At 57.4% G+C, this 17,588-nt stretch overlaps 4 protein-coding genes across 10 annotated transcripts; all 4 read right to left on the reverse strand.

Annotated features, from left to right (window-relative positions):
• Nucleotides 1-63: 63 nt before the first annotated feature.
• Nucleotides 64-5,745, reverse strand: HYAL3 (hyaluronidase 3). Of its 3 annotated transcripts, none has more exons than XM_037529495.2 (4): nucleotides 5,717-5,745; nucleotides 1,406-2,316; nucleotides 932-1,021; nucleotides 64-818 (listed from the first exon to the last, which is right to left on the reverse strand). In XM_037529495.2, exons 2-4 carry the CDS (start codon nucleotides 2,297-2,299, stop codon nucleotides 531-533), a joined length of 1,272 nt encoding a protein of 423 aa, XP_037385392.1. In that variant the 5' UTR covers nucleotides 2,300-2,316; nucleotides 5,717-5,745; the 3' UTR covers nucleotides 64-530. The 3 variants fall into 3 exon arrangements, with proteins under 3 accessions (XP_037385392.1, XP_037385385.1, XP_037385378.1); XM_037529488.2 differs by lacking the exon at nucleotides 5,717-5,745 and adding an exon at nucleotides 5,318-5,640 and having other exon boundaries at nucleotides 64-815; XM_037529481.2 differs by lacking the exon at nucleotides 5,717-5,745 and adding an exon at nucleotides 5,318-5,640.
• On the reverse strand, nucleotides 2,323-5,755 carry NAA80 (N-alpha-acetyltransferase 80, NatH catalytic subunit). Of its 2 annotated transcripts, none has more exons than XM_037529516.2 (2): nucleotides 5,717-5,755; nucleotides 2,323-4,226 (listed from the first exon to the last, which is right to left on the reverse strand). In XM_037529516.2, exon 2 carries the CDS (start codon nucleotides 4,179-4,181, stop codon nucleotides 3,243-3,245), a length of 939 nt encoding a protein of 312 aa, XP_037385413.1. In that variant the 5' UTR covers nucleotides 4,182-4,226; nucleotides 5,717-5,755; the 3' UTR covers nucleotides 2,323-3,242. The 2 variants fall into 2 exon arrangements, with proteins under 2 accessions (XP_037385413.1, XP_037385405.1); XM_037529508.1 differs by lacking the exon at nucleotides 5,717-5,755 and adding an exon at nucleotides 5,318-5,345.
• A 420-nt stretch (nucleotides 5,756-6,175) lies between these two features.
• HYAL1 (hyaluronidase 1) lies at nucleotides 6,176-10,017 on the reverse strand. Of its 2 annotated transcripts, none has more exons than XM_037529529.2 (4): nucleotides 9,544-10,017; nucleotides 8,174-9,097; nucleotides 7,449-7,538; nucleotides 6,176-7,288 (listed from the first exon to the last, which is right to left on the reverse strand). In XM_037529529.2, exons 1-4 carry the CDS (start codon nucleotides 9,562-9,564, stop codon nucleotides 6,971-6,973), a joined length of 1,353 nt encoding a protein of 450 aa, XP_037385426.1. In that variant the 5' UTR covers nucleotides 9,565-10,017; the 3' UTR covers nucleotides 6,176-6,970. The 2 variants fall into 2 exon arrangements, with proteins under 2 accessions (XP_037385426.1, XP_037385432.1); XM_037529535.2 differs by having other exon boundaries at nucleotides 8,174-9,066; nucleotides 9,544-9,579.
• A 138-nt stretch (nucleotides 10,018-10,155) lies between these two features.
• On the reverse strand, nucleotides 10,156-17,533 carry HYAL2 (hyaluronidase 2). Of its 3 annotated transcripts, none has more exons than XM_037529545.2 (4): nucleotides 17,433-17,533; nucleotides 14,318-15,297; nucleotides 13,344-13,433; nucleotides 10,156-12,975 (listed from the first exon to the last, which is right to left on the reverse strand). In XM_037529545.2, exons 2-4 carry the CDS (start codon nucleotides 15,245-15,247, stop codon nucleotides 12,574-12,576), a joined length of 1,422 nt encoding a protein of 473 aa, XP_037385442.1. In that variant the 5' UTR covers nucleotides 15,248-15,297; nucleotides 17,433-17,533; the 3' UTR covers nucleotides 10,156-12,573. The 3 variants fall into 3 exon arrangements, with proteins under 3 accessions (XP_037385442.1, XP_054550136.1, XP_037385449.1); XM_054694161.1 differs by lacking the exon at nucleotides 17,433-17,533 and adding an exon at nucleotides 17,365-17,414; XM_037529552.2 differs by lacking the exon at nucleotides 17,433-17,533 and adding an exon at nucleotides 16,160-16,223.
• Nucleotides 17,534-17,588: the final 55 nt, after the last annotated feature.

A 17,588-nucleotide genomic window follows, 5' to 3' on the forward strand; every position in this document is an offset into this window, starting at 1 on the left:
CATTTTGGAAGCCTGACTCCCGAGGGCCACTTCCTTCTCAGGAGGAGCAGGTGGTCTCAGAGGGCCTCTGGTTTTCAAATGATCTAAATGTTTCTTCTGGTTACTCCCATTCCCCAGGGGTCACATAAGTGGGGTATGTGCATAGGATGATTGGCTGTAAGCTAAAAGCAGTGAATGGGGCACAGTCCTCCTGTCAGGACTGGGAAAATGCAGGGTCTAGAGAGTCAGGGCAGGTCATCCGGGCTTTATGCTGCTTCTTTATTTTTTTTTTAAGATTTACTTATTTATACAAGCACTGGGTACAGTCAGAAGCGCGGGTGGGTGAGAGAATTCACCAGAGCCAGAGCGGGGAACAGAACAGGCAGAGTGACGAAGTACACTGCTGAGGGGAGCAGCGGGCACGGCAGGAGAGGTCTGTGCACCAGGTGGGCACTTGCCTCACCTGGCGGCCAGGGATCCAACCGGCGCTACAAAGGCTGCGGGCAGCTTCGCAGCCCAGTGCTCAACTGCTGCGCCACCGTGGAGGCCCATTATGCTGCTTCTTTGGACTCAGGCCTGGCTCGAGGCCCAACGTTGGGTTCCTGACAAGTAGGACCAGTCCAGCCCCAGTAACAGTGGCACCCAAAGGATTCCCAAGCTCCAGGGCTGCCATCTGGCTGCAGATGCAGGAAGGCTTCCAGTTGTCCTGGGTCTCGCCTGGCACAGCGCCCATGGCCATGGCACCGCTGGAGACTACAGGACATGGCCGCTCTGGTGACGTTGATCACATAAGGGCCCAGGGTGTCCACTAGGTAGTCATGGAGACGCCAGCACTCCTTCTGAAGAAAGGGGTGGGATGTATCAGTGTTCCTTCTCCAGGGCCCTGACATGGTCTCTACCCTGCCAGGGCCCCAACATGGGCTGTGTGGCAAGCTGATGGGGTGATAATCACCTCAGAGCTGGAGAAGCTCAGGTCTCCCCAGAGCACCACGCCGGCTGCCCCCAGAGCTGCAGTCACGCCAATGGTGTGCACAAGGTCATCCTGGAGGCAGAAAGCTGCTGCCAGATCCATCCTGGCCTGCCTCTCTATCTATCTTCAAGAAGCTTTCCTGGCTCACTGACAACAATCTGATTCCACCTCTAGAGTCAGGCTAATTGGCACCGAGCCTCTGAATGGCTTCTCAGAACTTGACACTCAGAGAACGTGCCACCCCAGCACAAGGGCTCCAAAGGCTGGGCTTTGCCTTCCCCCTCAAGATCTAGGGCAGACATATCTCCTCATCAGATGCTCCAGGACAGGTCTGTCCCTTCAGAACGAGATCAGGGGCTCTCCCTCAAATCCCTCTGGGAAATGCCTTCTCCTCAGACTATTTCAGTACAAGACCATGCCTCCCAACTCAGAACCCGGGACTCAGCTTTCACTCACCTGAGACAGGAACCTTCCAGAGTGCCGGTGTGTGAGACGGGTATAAGCCAGGACAGGCAGGGGATGTGGGTGCCCAACAAGGGCCATACGGAAGGCTTCCTCTAGGCGGTGCCAGACAAATACCTGGTGGTGGGCAGGTGGCAACCTCGGTGGGAGGTAGATGCTGGGGAAGAGGGCACTAGAGGCAGCCCAGAGCCAATGCAGTTGGGTGTTGCGGGCAAGGGTAGCTTCATGGCACCGGCCTGTGTAATTGGAAGTCGCACCATGCCAGCCATTGCCACAGGCTGGGAAGCGATAGAAGCCCCAGAACCCATAGGGCTGCAGGGCCTGACCCAGCCGCAGTGTGTCCTCCATCAGTGAACGTGCTGCCTGTTCAAAGCCAGTGTGGGCTTTGTGGAGCTGCTCCTTGGGGTCCAAATGGGGGTATACCTGCTGTGCCCAAGCCCATGAGGCTTCTCGATATACTCTGCGGCGGCCCCAGTTCCCGGCCCAGAGTGGATACCACTCTTCCCAGTCCAGTACTGCCAGGCCAGCAAAGCCAGGTCTCAGTCTGCGGTGGATCTGATAGGCAACTTTTACCAGGTGGTGGTGAAGAGGCACAGCCTGAGGGATGCCCCCATTGTGAGCTGTGCCCCTGGGTCCAAGGTAAGGATAGAGGCCAAGCTGGTTCTTGTAGAAGATGGTGATGTTCTGGCCATGGAAATGCTGGCCATGGTTGGCTATGATGCCCAGGGCCTCTAATGGAAGGGGCACCCCAAAGTGGGCTTTACAGTGTGCTGAGGGTACATTCCACAGCACCAAGAAGGGGCGTTGAGGGGCCTGAAGCAGGGGCTGGCCACACCCCAGGCACAGGGCCAGGCTTAGCACCAAGGCCTGGCCTACCTGCATGGTCATGCCCCAGGGATGGAAACCTGTAGGAGAAAGGTGGGTGTGAGTTTAGAGGCCATGGCCAGGGCCACATGTTCCATACAGCAGAAAACCTGGGTAAACTCCCCCTGATCCTTCCCACAAACACAGGGAGTGGGGAAAGCATGGTCCCCCAGAAGACCTATAGGCTCTCAAAGCAGCCTACTTCAGGCTGGCCTGGGCAGCTCCGCTCCTGTACCAGTCATCTCTGTCATATCACCACTGCGCCCTCTGATACTCCCCCCATCCACAGCGCTCACCAATTTCCTTCTTTCTCTGCCCACCTTGTATCCTGCCAAGAACACTCAGCCTACTACCTTTCCTGGCTTAATTCTTATGCTGCACTGAGGTCTCTGCTGTGACAGCACCTCTCCTGGGAGGTATCCTAGATCTACAGGTGGAGTGACGGCACCTGGACTCCCACTGTCCCAGCATGGATCCCACTACTCTCTGCCTCTCTCCCTGTCTATCTGTCCCCTTGAATTGAGACCCTGTCTATCTCCCCATTGCCTGTGCTCAGTCTGGGGCATGACAGCAAGTATTCAATTCACTCAATGAGTGAGTGAATGTGGAAAGGAACAGACACCTTGTCCCCTGAGCCTGGTAGAGTGGGATGGGCAAAGGGCAAATGCCCTCTATCCATGATTCTGGGTCCAGAGTAGATCTGGGGGCTCCTATAGGGATAGGGAACCTAATCAGGGAGGTAAGGGTGGGAGCCAACAAATAAACTGTCACAGCCACACCCAAAAGAAGCCTTTATTCAGCCACACTGACTGCTCTGAGCCAGAGCCATGGAGTCATCTCTTGACCCCACTGGCATTCAGGAAGCATGCCCAAGCTAAAGCTGACTCCAGGGACTAGGGGGCTGAGGCTGGTAATGTCCTGGGCAGTCCACTGACCCAGAAATACAGTGCCTTTCCCTGGGTGGCTCTCAGATGTCCTTCTCCATCCAGAATATGGGACATCCTCTCAGGTTTTGGTACTGTGATTTCAGCAGGCTTTGTGGAAGAGGTCCTGCTGGGGATGGGGGTACGGTGGTCTTGGGCCTAGGAAGGGGAGGGGGCGGTGGCAATGATGGCCCCTTCGGGATTTTTAGGGCATCGTGGACAGACAGCCTAGAAGTAGGGGTCTTGCAGCGTGGCCGGGGGGAGGGGATACTGGGGAAGGCACTGAGCAGGGTGGCAGGCAGTCGTTGGCTGGTAAAGACCAGGCCCTGCACAGGCTCACCCAGCTGGTATCCCAGATGGGTGTAGAAGTGCAGTTGGTCATGGGTGGTGAGGTGTAGCCGGTGGAAGCCCCGGGACCGAGCAAAGACCTCCAGGCCCTCCATGAGCCTGCGGCCAAAGCCACGGCCCCTTAGGGCCCGAGCCACCACCACTGTCTCTACTAGGAGGCTCTGGGGCCTGTCCAGCACCCGTGACAGGCGGGCATGACCCACTACAATGGGTGCTGCCTTGGGTGTGGGACCAGGGCCCAGAAGCATCAGGCAGAGGGGGAAGGAGTCTGAGGACTGGCCCAAAGAGTGCAGGCGGGAGGCACGGCTGCGCGGCCACTGCTCATTGATCAGGTCGGCACAGGCATCCAAGAGCTCAGGTCGGCAGTGCACAGGCTCCAGGGTCAGCTCAGCCAGGTTTGGGGCTGGGATCTCCTTTGGCTGATGTGCGGGATCCAGGGTCAGTTCAGTTGAGCCAAGACTGAGAGTCATCTCTGGATGGCTTGAGGAACCCAGGGTCAGCTTAGTTAGCCAGGGGCTCAGGGTCAGCTCTGGCTGATACACAGGATCCAGGCTCAGTTGAGTCAGGCTGGGAGCCAAGGTCACCTCCTGCTGGGCTGCAGATGGCTCAGTGCCAGGCTGGGGGGTTAAAGACATGGTCTCCAGGCAGTGGCATCTTCTCAGACCACAAGGGTGCTTGTCCTGTGGACAACAGCCATGCTGGGCTGTGCTAGGAGGGCAGATGGGATTTGGGCAGGGAGAAGCTGACAGAGTGCAAGGGGTGGGGGTGCCATGCATCCTGGAACTGGGGAGTGGTGGGATACACTGAGCTCCCATACTTACCTGATGGGAAGCAGGGGGAACCTGGAGAGACCCATTCCCTGTACCTGAGGGAGCTGACTCTGGTGGAGAACAGAAGGGATGGGCCCAGGGTGTGCCATATTTTGCAATGGATAGGGGCTGAGGGCAATGGCTGAGGCAGAACCCAAGAGCTCCAGTGCCAGCCTGTTCTGGTTACAACTTTATCCTCGAAGGACAATTGATCCATCCCCTACAGCACGGCAGCTAGCTGGCTGTTAGACAGGGCATAAAAAACCAGACACCATGATACTCTGCTTAAAGCCATACGAGGCTCCCTTTGGAGGGAACAGAGCTGCCCCCAGGGGCTCCCTGTCTCTCCCTTCTCCCTACATCCCAGGCCCCAGCAATTTTGATTACCTGGGTCACCACTCAATCACCCATCAGACAGTTTTCCTCTCTCTGGACTACCTCCTCCACCTGGCACACAAAGCCCATGACCCCTTCCCCAACTACCCAACTGAAGACATTTTGATTGGGCATGGACCCAACTGTCCCTTCAGCTAGGGTCCCAGTAGCACTAAAAAAGCGCCTGGCTCACAGCCACACAGCTATGTCTCTTGCAGGCCTGGTTCCCCACTGGTCTGAGTTTCTTAAGTACCCTAGATAAGGACCACAGCTTCCTTCCTAAATCCACAGAGGAATCCAACGGCCACAAACGTTCAGGGCCTGAACCGCCTGTGCCCAAACACCAGTGTTTGCCCATCCCACCCCAGGCCCTGCTGGCAGAGAGGTTTATGCTGGGGGATTTCTGGAGGTGGGGCGCGGCTGAGCCCTATCCTATTCACCTGCTTCAGCGGGCTTGCGCTGGCTCCCCTTCCCTACCTCCTCTGGAAGGCCCCTTGCACTTGAGGCCAATTCTATTTACAGTGGTCAGTACAGGCAGCCCCCTCCCCTCACATCATCTCCCACGCAGAGGGCTAAAAGCCCCTCACCTTCATCTGCCACCTCCGTCCGCAACAGCCGTACCCTTTCACCAAGAGGAAGCTTAGGATCCGCCTTTAGGTCTGGAGCCCCAAACTTGCCCGCGGGCTTAACCCCTTTAGTGCTGACCCCACCCACTAAGGGCGGGGCTCCTAGGTCCCCTGAGGCAGCACCCTGTCTCCTGTCTAGGTTTCCCCCTTCTCCCACTACCTCCCCAAATGTGTTTTGGGGGTGGGGGCTTGGGGAGCTTGACTCTAGGTGGGTGTGGCTCGACATGCACTGGGAGGGCACAGCAGCAGGGGGGCGCGCGGGGCGGCACGGTCACCGCGGACCACGGGCGCGAGCGGACGGGGAGCGCGAGGACAATGAGGACTGACGCGCCGCGTATCGGGGCCGGGGGCGGTACTGACATGTTAAAACTGGGCTCCGGGATGCTCCTCGTCCACGCTCCGCACTGACGGGCTCTCCCTCGGCCTCCCGCACGAGCGCCTCAGTCTGCCCGCGCGGCCCCTAGCGGTACGGCGGACACACTGCAGCCCTCCCGCTCTGCGTGCGAGGATTCCAGCGCGGCCAAGCTCCGCCCCCGGGCGTGACGTCATAACGCCGTCCGGACGCACACTCGGTCTCGGCTCTGGCGCCGCGGCCGCCCTTCCGCCCCTGCCCTTCGTTGACTTTGCCCCGCCCTCCCCGGCTTCAAGCGCGTCGAGTCTCTGGCTCCTCGCGTCACCCTTAAGTCCCGCCTCGTTTCCGCTCCGCCGAGGCCCGGCCGAAAGCGATTGGACGTGGCCTCCGTCCGGTGCAGGCCACTCCCCCAGCTGGGGTTTCTGCCGCGCCCCGCCCCGCCCGCGCGCTGACGGGGTCATCCCCTGGCTCGTCTTTGTCCTGCCTCCCGCTGGCCTCCTGCCCCCGTCAGTCCAGCGTGGAAGCTCGCGGGTCGAGCTTCCTCCTAAAACTTGGGCCCCACCTGGAAGCAACTGCTCTCGAACAGAGAACAGATCTGAGTGATAGAGTCGTGCCTGTCCTGCACCCTCTGGATCCCGGCGCGCATACATTTTTGGCACCCAATAAACAGCCCTTGAAGTAAGAATCACGTCTGCTTTATTGTCGTGGCTGGTGACGCTGATTAGATTAGATTAGGGCAGCTTACCATCTGCACACGGTAGGAGCGCAAAGATTCTACCTCGGTAACCAGACCGATTGGGTTTGATTTTGCAGCTTCTCCTTTTTCTGGCTGTGCGATCTTAGGCAAAGGGCTGACCCTTCTGTTTTTACCTCCGTTTCCTCATAGTGCTGTGGTAGGAGGGACTGAGTTAGCCTACTTGAAAATGCTCAGCATTGGACTTAGTCGTTAAAAGTAGGCACTCGGTGAATATCAGTTCTGGTGGTTGCTGTGGTTTAAAGACTGGCTGAGTGTCTCTGGAGATGTTTCTGACCCTGCCAGGTGAATGTCTGAACAGAGTGGATGGTGTCTGCCTGTGACACTAACTCTTAATGCTACTCCCTTGGTCCGTGAGCATGTGTGCATTTACAGGGCATAGGCTCATGACTGAGGCTGAGTATACTCTTGATTATGATCATCACTTGTGTGACTGTGTCTTAAGAAAGTTGTGGCCAGGCCCAGAGTGCATTAGGTGCTGGAAGTGTGCATCCCAGTGTGTGGTCAGTCACCACACGTCCTGCTGCTCACACCATGCTCCCCTCCAGCCGCGGTAGCAGCGACATTTGAACTCCACAGCCATCCGCATCAGATCTTCAAGTGAGAGGTCACCATGTAGGGTTGGGGGTCCACCATTAGGCCTTCGATAGATGGAGAAACTGGCGGGGTTGAGGAAGAGGAGGGCCTCAGGATGGCTGGGGCGCCGGGTACAGCGGCCATGGCCTGAGCACAGGGCTTGACTGCACAGAAGAGCCCCACTGGTCACATTCAGGATAAATGGTCCCAGTGTGGTGTCCACATACTTCTTGATGGCTTGGCAAGATTCCTGGGTGGGAGGGTGAACATCAGGGACACCATAGTCGTTCATGGGTCCACCTAGGGGACTGAGGCACTCACCTGCCAGCCAGCCAAGGCTGTGGGGTCCAAAGGGTGGGCTATGGTTTCCCCAGTCAACAAGGCAGCCCTTCCCCACCCCCTGAGCTCACCTTGGTTCTTGTGTTCTCCCAGCTCACCCAGAGTACCACTCCGGCTGCACCCTGGGCTGCACTCTCCCCAAGGCTGTGCTCCAGCTCATCCTAGGGAAGGGGACAGCATAAGTCTATGGGGGCTTCCTCCCCACAGATTACCGCAACACCATTGGATGGGACAAATGATTCATAAGCCCCTCTGGAGCTGCTCTGTTCCTGGTGGGCAGAGGCAAATCCATCCCCATTCTAGCCTGTGAGTGGCATGCAGGTGGGAATTACATCTTTCCGATGAATGCTGAATTGTCTGTGCTTAGCAGTTTGGCACACAGTAGTGTTCAGAGAACTTTGGAATGAATGAATAAAAGTGCTCAAGGCTGGGCCTCCCTGGTGGTACAAGGGGTTAAGACGCAGCACTATGAAGCTATCTGCGGCTGCTTCAGCAAGAGTTTCCCCAGCCAGGAAGTGGTGACCCACATGGTGACCCATATGGTGCAGTGGACCTCTCCTGGCTCTCCCGCTGCTCCCTTCAGCAGTGTATTTCAGTCAATCCACCTGTTCTGTTCCATACTCTGTCTCTGGTAGGGCCTGTGGCCTATACCCCAGTTTTTGTATGCATAAATAAATAAATCAATAATAAAAAAAGTACTCAAGGCTAACGTGGCCTAAGGCTGTGTCCTCCATTACTGAACCTAATGCCTGACAGGGTAGGCTATAAGACAGGTGGGTCCTAGAAGGAAACTCACCAGGGGCAGAAAATGATTTGTCATTTCATAGAAGATCTGGAGGTAAGGCAGCACTGGCAGATCAGGGTTCCCAACACCCTCGGCCACACGGAATGCCTCACCCACACGGTGCCGCACGAACATCTGTGACTTTCCTGTGCCCTTCAGCACCGCAGGCATGTAGATACTGGGGTAGAGGGCATAGCTTTGGTTCCACAGCCATCCCAGCTGGTCATTCTGGACACGGATGTCCGGCAGGCACTGGCCTGTGTAGTTGGGTCTTAGAAAGTCATAGTTGTAGCAGTCAGGGAAGTTATAGAAGCCCCAGAGGCCATGAGGCCGCAGTGCCTGCCCCAGCTTGAGAGTTCCCTCCATCCATGCCCGTGCAGCTCCCTGGAACTCGTCCTGGGCTGCTGCATCCACCCGAGGCGCTGGCCAGTGGGGGTGCTGCTCCTGTACCAGTGCCCGTGAGCGCTGCCGATAAATATCCTTGGTGTCCCAGTTGAAGGCCCAGCGTGGGCGCCATGCCTCCCAGTCAATAACTGCCAGCCCTGAGAAGTTGAACTCAGGCATTGCAGCTAGGATGTCCTGGAATGTGTGGGCCAGGTGGACATCCAGACTGGCATTCTGAGGCAGGCCACCAAACACGGGTTCCCCAGTGGATGTGTAGTAGGGGTAGGTGCCGAGCTGGGAACTGTAGAAAATGGTCATGTTAGGGCCACGGAAGGTCTGTCCTGGGTTGGCTACCACATCAAAAACACTGACATCCACATCCACGTTGTGCTTCTGCAGGCACCACTGGGTGTTTGCATTCCATATGGTGATGAAGGGCTGGTTGGGCACCGAAGGGCCCCTGAAGCCTTGGGCCATGCCGAACAAGGTCAGGAGGAAGATGCAGATGGGATGCAGATGGGCTGCCATGACACAGGGATGGTTTAGGGAAACCTGGCCAGAGGAGGCAGATCAGAGAGCTGGCCTTGAACTCTGGCCTCTGCTCAGGGCAGGCAGGTCAAACCCCTTATTCATTAATCCACTCTACTCTGGCATCAGGTTAACACAGATCTGTAAGGCTCAGGAAGGTCAGAGGGCAAAGGAGATGCATTGAGGCACTGCCTCTGGAGGGGTCTCTGCCCTCAGTCTCCCATAGGCCTTGCTCTGGCCAAGGCTTGCCCACTCCCCAAGAGCCACGGAAGTCATGGTATCTGTTCTGAGAAAAGCAGTAGAGAGCTGGGCCCTCCATTCCCAGGCTGATCTAATGTGTATGGTGGGGGGAGGGGAGGAAGGCTTCCTTCTCTTCCCCTGAGAATATTGGCCATTAGAGGAGGGATGGTCAGTGAACAAAGACAGGCTGGCCCAGCCCTCCTGTACACCCGCCACTTGTCCCTGCTGACCTCAGAGCTGAAGGGTCTCATCTTCCGAACTTCCTGACTGCAGGGTGAGGGCCTAGGCAGGCTCAGTAAGATTCAGTTCCTCAACTTTGGCTCCAGCTGCATCAGAGACTCTGAGAGCAAGAAGCTGCAGCTGGAAATTCTGAGCTTTTGTAGGGTCACCCCACCCAGTCTGGGGGCGGGCAGAGGGGCTGGCCCTGGATTGGAGGGCTGAACTAGGGAGCAGTCATCTGTATCCTTAGCAAAGTGCCCTGGGTAGGGGGTGGGGCTAGGCCGGAAGTGGCCCCTCCTGCCCTGTCAGCACTGGGGTGGGGCTTCGGTTTTAATTTGGGCCTTGGGGCAGGGAGCAGTACAGGGGGGCTGTTTGGGTGGTGGGTCTCTTTGTGGTGCTGAAGTATAGGTGCCAGGGAATGGACTTGCCCTGCACACCTTCATCATGACGGTCCTGACCCTTAGGCACTTTTGCTGTTGAAGGCCTGCTCTTCAAAAAAATATGTAACTGTTGGCTTAAAGACAAATGTAATCCAGAGTGGGCATATTAATATATATTGATTATATATATTTTACTTCTGATTAATAAAAGCAAAATTAAAGCACTTTTTGGGCCCTTAGAAGGGTTGGGGGCCATGGCTCTGTGCCTACCAGAGCAGTCACTCCTGCTTGAGGGATCTGTTTCTGAAACGCACTGAAATCAGGGCTGTGGTGTTACCCTTTGGACATATGTTGGGTGAGTGCTTCTGTCTTATGAAGCCCCAGCTAGTGACCATCTGGTCTGCACAACTCCAGTAGTGTATGTGTGTGTGTGCCGCCAAGTACTGAGACTGTGTGACCCTGTGTGTGACCATGACTGTGACTGCGGTTACAAGCACAGGGTACCATGACCACATGCTTGTTCATTCCTCTGTTTTCACTTGTTTGCTGCTCCAGAGCTGGTGATTGAGACCTGTCGGGCCCAGGCTTGCCTGCCAGCGTGGGGTGAGGGACTATCAAGCCTCTGGCCCAGGTGAAAGTCTGAGTCTGAGCCCCCTCCAACCTCCCCAGTGATCACTGGTGCAGTGACACAGCTGGCTACCAGAGGGGCTTGGTTTTCCAGAATGGCTAGGATGGAGAAGCTGGTGGAGCTAAAGGGGAGGGGGCGTCCAGAGTGCTGGGGACTGTGGGCACATCAGCCACAACCTGTTCTAGCCTGAGGTGTAGGCACTGCTCCTGTTCAGGAAGCAGGGTCCCAGAGTGGTGACCTTTAGGCCCAGAGAGCCTGGCACAGCTCCCAAAGGCTGTGGAGACAGAAGACGCCCTTTCCGTGAGGCTCATGCTACCTCCTGGGTCCCTAGACACCGAATGCTGCAATTGGCACATTTAGTCAGCATCCTCTAGCTGGCCTCAGTCCAGGAAGAAGCTCTGGTAGTGGAATAACAGGAAGAAGCTGGGGGTGCCTGAACCCCTCCCCCACCCAGGGTTCTGTCCACAGGCCTGTTACTGCCAGGTTGGGCTGGTTGGATTGGTACAAGTGGGGTGTGTGTGTGCGCCTGGAGTTAGTCCAGCTTCAGGGTCCAGCCCTGCCTGCTTGCTCTGGCTGTGCATGCCTCAGCCCTGAGCCACCTCCCTGGCCGCTCCCTTACCTGCCCCACAGGACAGCTCTTGCTGGGGAAGTGAGGTGATCAGATTTGTACGAAGGGTTCACAGCTAGGTGGGTACAGTTTACAGCTGTGTAGTGTCACCCTTGCAGTGAGCTTCCCCCTCTCCTTCCAAAATTCATGGTAGACTGTTCTTCTTGAAGCAACCTCTCCAGAAGCCTCGTGTCGGGCTGCTCTCCTTACCACTTGGCTGCTACTGAGTTTGTCTCCCCAGTGCCAGTGTTTCCTAAGGCAGGGGCTGAGCTAACACTGACAAGGACAGGCTGAGAGGGGCAGGGACCCACCCAGAGTGACTCCCTTCAGACAGAGCCGGTGAGGCAGGTCAGAGCTGTTCTGACTGCCCCAGGTGCTCGTCTCTCCCCTGGGACAGCTGGGGCTAGCCATGTCCTCTCATCTTTGATGTCCCTGTTCCCAGGTTCAGGATGTTGCATTCTAACCCCATCATACGTCTCTGCGGTGTGTAAGTGACTAGACCTCAGGATTCAGGACCCAGGTACCCAGGGAGGTACCTGCTTACCTCCCTCCCATCATACCCAGTGGAGGATTGTAATCCAGATGGGGGAGGTGTGTGGTGACTGTTCACTGCCCCGCAGAGCAGAAAGGCAAGGAGATCCATCCCTGCTTGTGAGAACAGCAGGGAGGTCTGGCTACTTGCCCAGCCAGGGAAGATCAAACATCCACTTCCCCTTTTCTCCCTGGGCTGGGCAAGGCGAGGCCTCTTGTACGGATCCAGCTGGGGATACAGGGCCAAGCAAAAGCCCAATGAATTCTGTCTCTCACACAAGGTTGGGGCCAAGTCCTTTCTGGTCAATGTGGAGAACACAAGATCCTTGGTGTTGGGATAGAATGTGAGTCCCTCCACTCCCAGTGGCCCCTGCCCCAGAAGAATAACTGCAGAGAAGGGTATTCCTGGGCCCCCAGGCCCCAGTGAACACATTTTACAATGAGATGTTCCTGGCAAGCATCTCGGTGGACAAGATTTGCACTAAAGCCTCATGGAAGACCACAGAGTCTTTCTCATACACCCTGGCCTTCATGTACACAGTCCAAGCACAGAAGCAGCTGTTTTATATTTAATTTACAAAAGAAATTCCAAGAAGATGATGATGATGATAATAATAATTAAACTATCCAGGGGCAGGGGAGTAGGGTCAGATCCTCCCTGGTCCAGCTGTGCCCCTCGTACTCTCTCCAGGGAGAGAAGGGGCTTCCCAGGGGACTGCCCCTCCCCCTTAGAACAGGGGGATGAGAGCTGATATGGACACCCTGCTGGGTATCCCAGGGGCTCTGCCCCTTCCCGGCTCCAGTTTGTCCACCCCTTGTAGGCTCTGACATGCCTGACAGAGCCCTTGTAGCAGAGGCCAGCTTGCATGGCAGCCAGGAGAGACCCCTACAGAGTTCAGGTGAGAACCAGGGCTGCCAGAGCTAGTAGGCTGATGAGGTGGGACGCAGGCCAGGCCCCACTGGCATCCCCAGCTGCTCTTCTGAGGTCCCATTGGCACTGTTCGCCACCCCAGCCTAAGTAACACTGGCAGCGAAAGTGTGTTTGCAGGTAGTTGCGGTCTGCCCGGCTGAGCTCCCCCTCTGGATGTAGCTGGGGTTCACCAGATACTTGACCAGGCACTAGGCGGAAACTACTGGCACTGAGGTGCAGGAAGGTATCGGTGCTGGGATCTCGGCGCACACAGCGTCCATGGCCATGGCACTGGGTCCAGCTGCAATACTGGGCAGCCCAGGACACGTTGACAACATAGGGGGCCAGCAGTCGACTCAGATAATCCTTGAGGTACTGGCAGGTCTCCTGGGGGCAAAGATCAGGGTTCAGGGTCAGTCGCCTCAGCCCACAGGCTGAAATGGAAATTCTGTGTGCAGGGAACACATGCCTAAGCCCTTACTGTTGCTACTTCCGCAGAAGGGAATGGGGGCAGAGACATTGCTCAGCAGGGCAGGAGGGGAAGGGTGCAACTTAACAGCTGCTCAGGATTGCATGTCCCCTTTTCTGGGAGCAGGGAAGAGATCTCTTGTTTTCTCTATTGGGACAGAGGGATGCCTTGGGTGAGAGACAGACAAGGGGGGCAGACTATGTTTGCCCACTTTGAGGTTGGTAGCCAAAAACCCAACTCTTTGTCCCTTTACTCGGTTCCAGTGGGCTTGATGGGTGTGACTTACATTGCTGGTGGTGTACGCTGCATCACCCCAAAGAATGACACCGGCTGCTCCCAGGGCTGCACTCTCGCCAATGGTGGAGATGAGATCCATCTGTGGGAAGGGGATGGTCACTGGGGAAGACTGAGACCGCAGGGCTCGAGGGACAAACAAGCCAGCCCGCCGACTTGGTGACCAATATCTCAGTCCTCCCACCGCCTTTTTTTTCTTACATTTTATTTATTTTTTAAAGATTTATTCTATTTATTTATGCATACCAGAGCTGGGTAGGTATAGGCTAGAGGTGTGGGGGGCGGGTGGTGGTAAGAGGATTCACCAGAGACAGAGTGGGGAACAGAACAGGCAGACTGACAGAAGTACACTGCTGAGGGGAGCAGCGGGTGAGTCAGGAGAGGTCTGCTGCGCCATGTGGGTCAGCTCCTTGGTCGGTCAGGGACTGAACTCATGACTATGGATAACTTCATAGTGCTGTGACTTAACCCCTTGTGCCACCAGGGAGGCCATTTTTCCCCCCCACATTTTTTATATTTTTCCATTCTAAAAGGACAGGTTTATTAGGAAAAGGAGAAAAAGAGAAGCACTGGCATAGTCACAGGCAGCAGATCTGCCAGTCCTCCCCTTTTGCCCCCAGACAAAGGCTCTGTTTCATTTTCTCCTAAAAGTTTAAGCCATTTCCATCTACACTTTGCATCCGTTTCCCAAGCCAAGGATCCACTTGAGCCTAGGTCATAACTATCAGGATGAACTTCAAAGTCAGAACGCCTATGTCCAAATCCTGGATGTGCTGGGAAGCTTTTGGAACATTTGTCAGCATCTCTGGGCCTCAGTTTTCCTATCTGCAAAGTGGGGATAATGGTGCCACCCTTCCATGAGGCTACAGAGAGAATAAGGTGAGGGGATTTATAGTAGCCAGTACCATAGGGTAGGAGGTTCCCAGCAACTGAGGAAGAAAGCAGAAGGTCATGGGAGGCACATACCTCACTGAGCCCCGTGAGCTTGCGGCTGTAGGTGGGTCTCGTGAAGACGTAGACCGGCAATGCATGGTTCTTGTGGTGGGTGTTAGCCACACGAAGAGCCTCTTGAACACGGAAGCTGACAAAATTGCGGCCATGGGCAGAGGAAGCGAGTGTCTCCTCCAGGTAGACAGAGGGGAAGAGGGCTGTGCTCTCAGCCCACAGCCAGGCCAGCTGGTCGTTTCGGGAAACCTCAACATCAGGGCAGCGGCCTGTGTAGCTCTCCCAGTTCTGCACATAATCATGGTTGTAACAGTCTGGGAAGAGGTAGAAGCCCCAGAGGTGCCGAGGTCGCACTGCCTTGACAAAGCGCAGTGTCTCCAGCATAAACTGCCGGGCAGCAAACTCAAACTCGTATTGTGCTTCCTTGACTACGCGGTCTGATGGCCAGTCAGGGTGTCGACTGGCCACCAACTGGCGTGATAACCGACGGTACACATCTTTGTCCTGCCAGTTGCGCACCCACACAGGCCGCCAGTCTTCCCAGTCGATGACTGCCAGCCCTGTAGACTCCTGCGAACGAATGTAGTGCTCCACATGTTCCTGCAGCATCTTCAGGTGTGCCCAGTGGCTGCCATTCTGTGGCACACCACCATGCACAGACTTCCCGGCCGAATCAATGCGTGGATACAGGCCCAGCCGGTCGCGGTAGAAGATGGTGATATTCTGGTTCACAAAACCCTCATTAGGTGAGGCCTGCACATCAAAGGCTTTTAGGTCCTTTTGGTCCAGTGGTACTTTGAGGCGTGGGCCACAGTCCTGTGTGGGCACGTCCCAAGCTACCACAAAGGGCCGGCCCGTGAAAATGGGTGGTGCTGTGGGCTTGAGCTCTGAGGCCCATGCCACCGCCAACACCAGGGCCAATGTGACGGTGGGGCCCAGGCCTGCCCACATGCTGGGGGCCGCAGGAAGACAGTGTCACCTGCTTGACACCAGCTCAGGAACTGGGGGAAGGATGGGAGAGAGCAAGTCAGTCTGGAGAATCCTGGAGGTGACAACTGCAAACCCATCCACACTCCCAAAGGCCATGCTCCATGGCTCACTGTGCTCAGGGCTGTTCTGATCCTGTTACGCAGTTGTAACTGTTTTGAGACTATAGGACATGGAGGGGCAGGCAAGATGCCCTGGGGACTCACTGCCAGGAACATAGGGATCCTTCTTGGGGCAGGTGGCCTATGACCGGGCAGGGACTTCGGTTAGGTCTGTGATCCCTCTGAGAATTGGACAAACTGGGCCATGGACTCACTGCCCAGAGACAGATGCATGCCTGCTTATGGCCCAATACAGGATTTGAGAGTCCTAAACCCTAGACCCATTCTGCACCCCGTGAAGAACTCAAGGTCCAAGGAAAGGACAGCATTTGTGTAAGGCAGGGCACAGCTAGCCCACGCAGAGGCCAGCAAGCTGAAAGCTGAGGAGCTGGTATACGTGTGGTGTCCGCCCAGAAGAGCGAGGCTGTCAGCACTTTGTCTCTGTCTCGAGCTCACCAAGCACTTTCCCAAGCTTGGTGGAGGCCCTGTGGGGACAAAGGGGCAGCAGGATATCCCCTGGCGGCGCCCGCAGACCGCCCTTCCCTTCCCAGCCACCGGGAATAAGCGCGCGTGCCCGCCCCGCCGGCCGGCAGGTCCGGGGCAAAGCGCACTCCGCTTGGCCTTTGTGCGGGACCCCGCCCCCGCCCCGCACGTGGGGCCAGAGTCTGGCCGGCTGGGGGTAGGGTCTCTGGGCCACTTCTCAGGGAGCACCCGCCGGGGTGCAGCACCCAGCCCGCCGGGACAGAGCCGCCGGGCTTGCACCGCCCGCCCTCACCTCGCTCGGGGCGCCGCCGGGACCCGCGCCATGGCCACCGCCATCCCCGGCCAGCCCGCTCCGGCCGATCTCTCCGGCCCGGCCCCGGCTCGGCGCCTCTCTGGCTCCGCCCCCCGCCCCTCCGGCCCTTTAAGAATCCAGCGCGGAGGTGGGCACAGGCGGGCTGGCGGCCGGGGCGGGAAGGGGTGCCCTGCTTTTGAGCCGTTGGTGGAGTGTTGCCGGCTCCGAGGCCCCCAGATCCTCCGCCAAGGGGCATGGCCACCCACTCGGGACCTGGAGGCCCCTCCGAACGGGGCGCTCTTCCGGAGTCTCAGCCGCGAGCGTCATCAGCCTAAGGGGTCACCCCCGCGCAGCCCGCCTCCAGTGGTACAGTCCGCTCCGCTCCGCGCGGCGGCCAGCCCCTTAAAGGGACAGCAGAAGGGCCGGGAAGGGGGATAAAGGAGGTAGGAGGTTCCCCGGCCCTGCCGAAGGGAGTTGCTGTGGGAGCTCCGCGGCCCCCCCAAGGCCTTGGTCAGGACAGCAGCTCAGGTGGCTCCGCTCCCTGAGCGTTGACCCTAGTCCTGGGGCCTTTCGGTGGTGGAAAGAGGAACGGTGACCAGAGCCGCTCCACCGCTCCCGGGACACTTAATTCCTCACCCGCTACAGATCGGGGCTCCCCTCCCCCCGCCCCCGAGACGGGAGGTCCCGCCCCTTGCCAGACTCGGGGAGGGGGCTAAGCACCCGCCTCCAATCCTCCCAGGGCGGGGTCCAGGCGGTGGTTGCCCTGGCAACAGGCGCTTTGGGGCACAGCATGGCCTGCGGGGGTGGGGGGCCAATAAGCTCTCTGAGGCCTGGGGGTAGGACTCCGCCCGGGTCTTCGACCTGCATCTGGGACAGGCCCATCCTGTCTCTTCCTGAACCGTCTCTGGGAGGTCTGTGGGAAACCCCCGCGCCCCCCCCACCCCCGCTCCCCGCTTTCTTTCAGCACTGAGAAAGCTGCCACCCTTGCATAAATTCCTACCCCGACCACAGAGAAAGTTGGCATGGCCTGAGGGGCTCCTCCGGGTCTCCTAAATCACTTGGCCCGCAAGCCCCTCTCGCCTGGGAACAACTTGGAGCTGGAGCCGGGCGAAACCCAGGCTCCTTTCTAGATTGCTCCTTCATATGGGGCTCAGCGCCCTAAAGGGCTCCGGTCTGCACTGTCTGCCCATTCCCAGCCCGCATACCTGGGAGAAGAGAAGGGGCGCTGCAGTGAGCGCATTTAGGGTGGTACAGACTAGTAGTCTGCGCTCACCTGTGAGGGGGGTCCGTTGGCTCAGTAAGTCGACTTCCCTCCTTCCTGGGAAGAGAGACTCTTCAGCCAAGCTATTTGCACCAGCTGCTGCCCGTGGGCAGCCCTTGATAAAACCCATCCCCTCCCACCCGACCCGCCTCCCACCCCAGCCCTTTC

The sequence above is a fragment of the Talpa occidentalis genome, unplaced genomic scaffold (assembly GCF_014898055.3).
Source record: "Talpa occidentalis isolate TD23 unplaced genomic scaffold, MPIMG_talOcc4v2.1 talOcc4.10, whole genome shotgun sequence".
NCBI lineage: Eukaryota > Metazoa > Chordata > Mammalia > Eulipotyphla > Talpidae > Talpa > Talpa occidentalis.

Excerpts from the sequence above, each read along its gene's own strand:
- HYAL1 (XM_037529529.2), bottom strand. The coding sequence starts at position 9,564 with ATGAGACCCTTCAGCTCTGAG. Across the intron at positions 9,098-9,543 it reads TGAGACCCTTCAGCTCTGAG|GTTTCCCTAAACCATCCCTG; the intron begins GTCAGCAGGGAC and ends TCCTCTGGCCAG. Across the intron at positions 7,289-7,448 it reads GGGAGAACACAAGAACCAAG|GAATCTTGCCAAGCCATCAA; the intron begins GTGAGCTCAGGG and ends CCTCCCACCCAG.
- HYAL2 (XM_037529545.2), bottom strand. The coding sequence starts at position 15,247 with ATGTGGGCAGGCCTGGGCCCCACCGTCACATTGGCCCTGGTGTTGGCG. Across the intron at positions 13,434-14,317 it reads AGCTCACGGGGCTCAGTGAG|ATGGATCTCATCTCCACCAT; the intron begins GTATGTGCCTCC and ends CCCTTCCCACAG. Across the intron at positions 12,976-13,343 it reads CAGCGTACACCACCAGCAAT|GAGACCTGCCAGTACCTCAA; the intron begins GTAAGTCACACC and ends CTTTGCCCCCAG.
- HYAL3 (XM_037529481.2), bottom strand. The coding sequence starts at position 5,582 with ATGTCGAGCCACACCCACCTAGAGTCAAGCTCCCCAAGCCCCCACCCC. Across the intron at positions 1,022-1,405 it reads CTGGAAGGTTCCTGTCTCAG|GATGACCTTGTGCACACCAT; the intron begins GTGAGTGAAAGC and ends TTCTGCCTCCAG. Across the intron at positions 819-931 it reads TGAGCTTCTCCAGCTCTGAG|AAGGAGTGCTGGCGTCTCCA; the intron begins GTGATTATCACC and ends CCCTTTCTTCAG.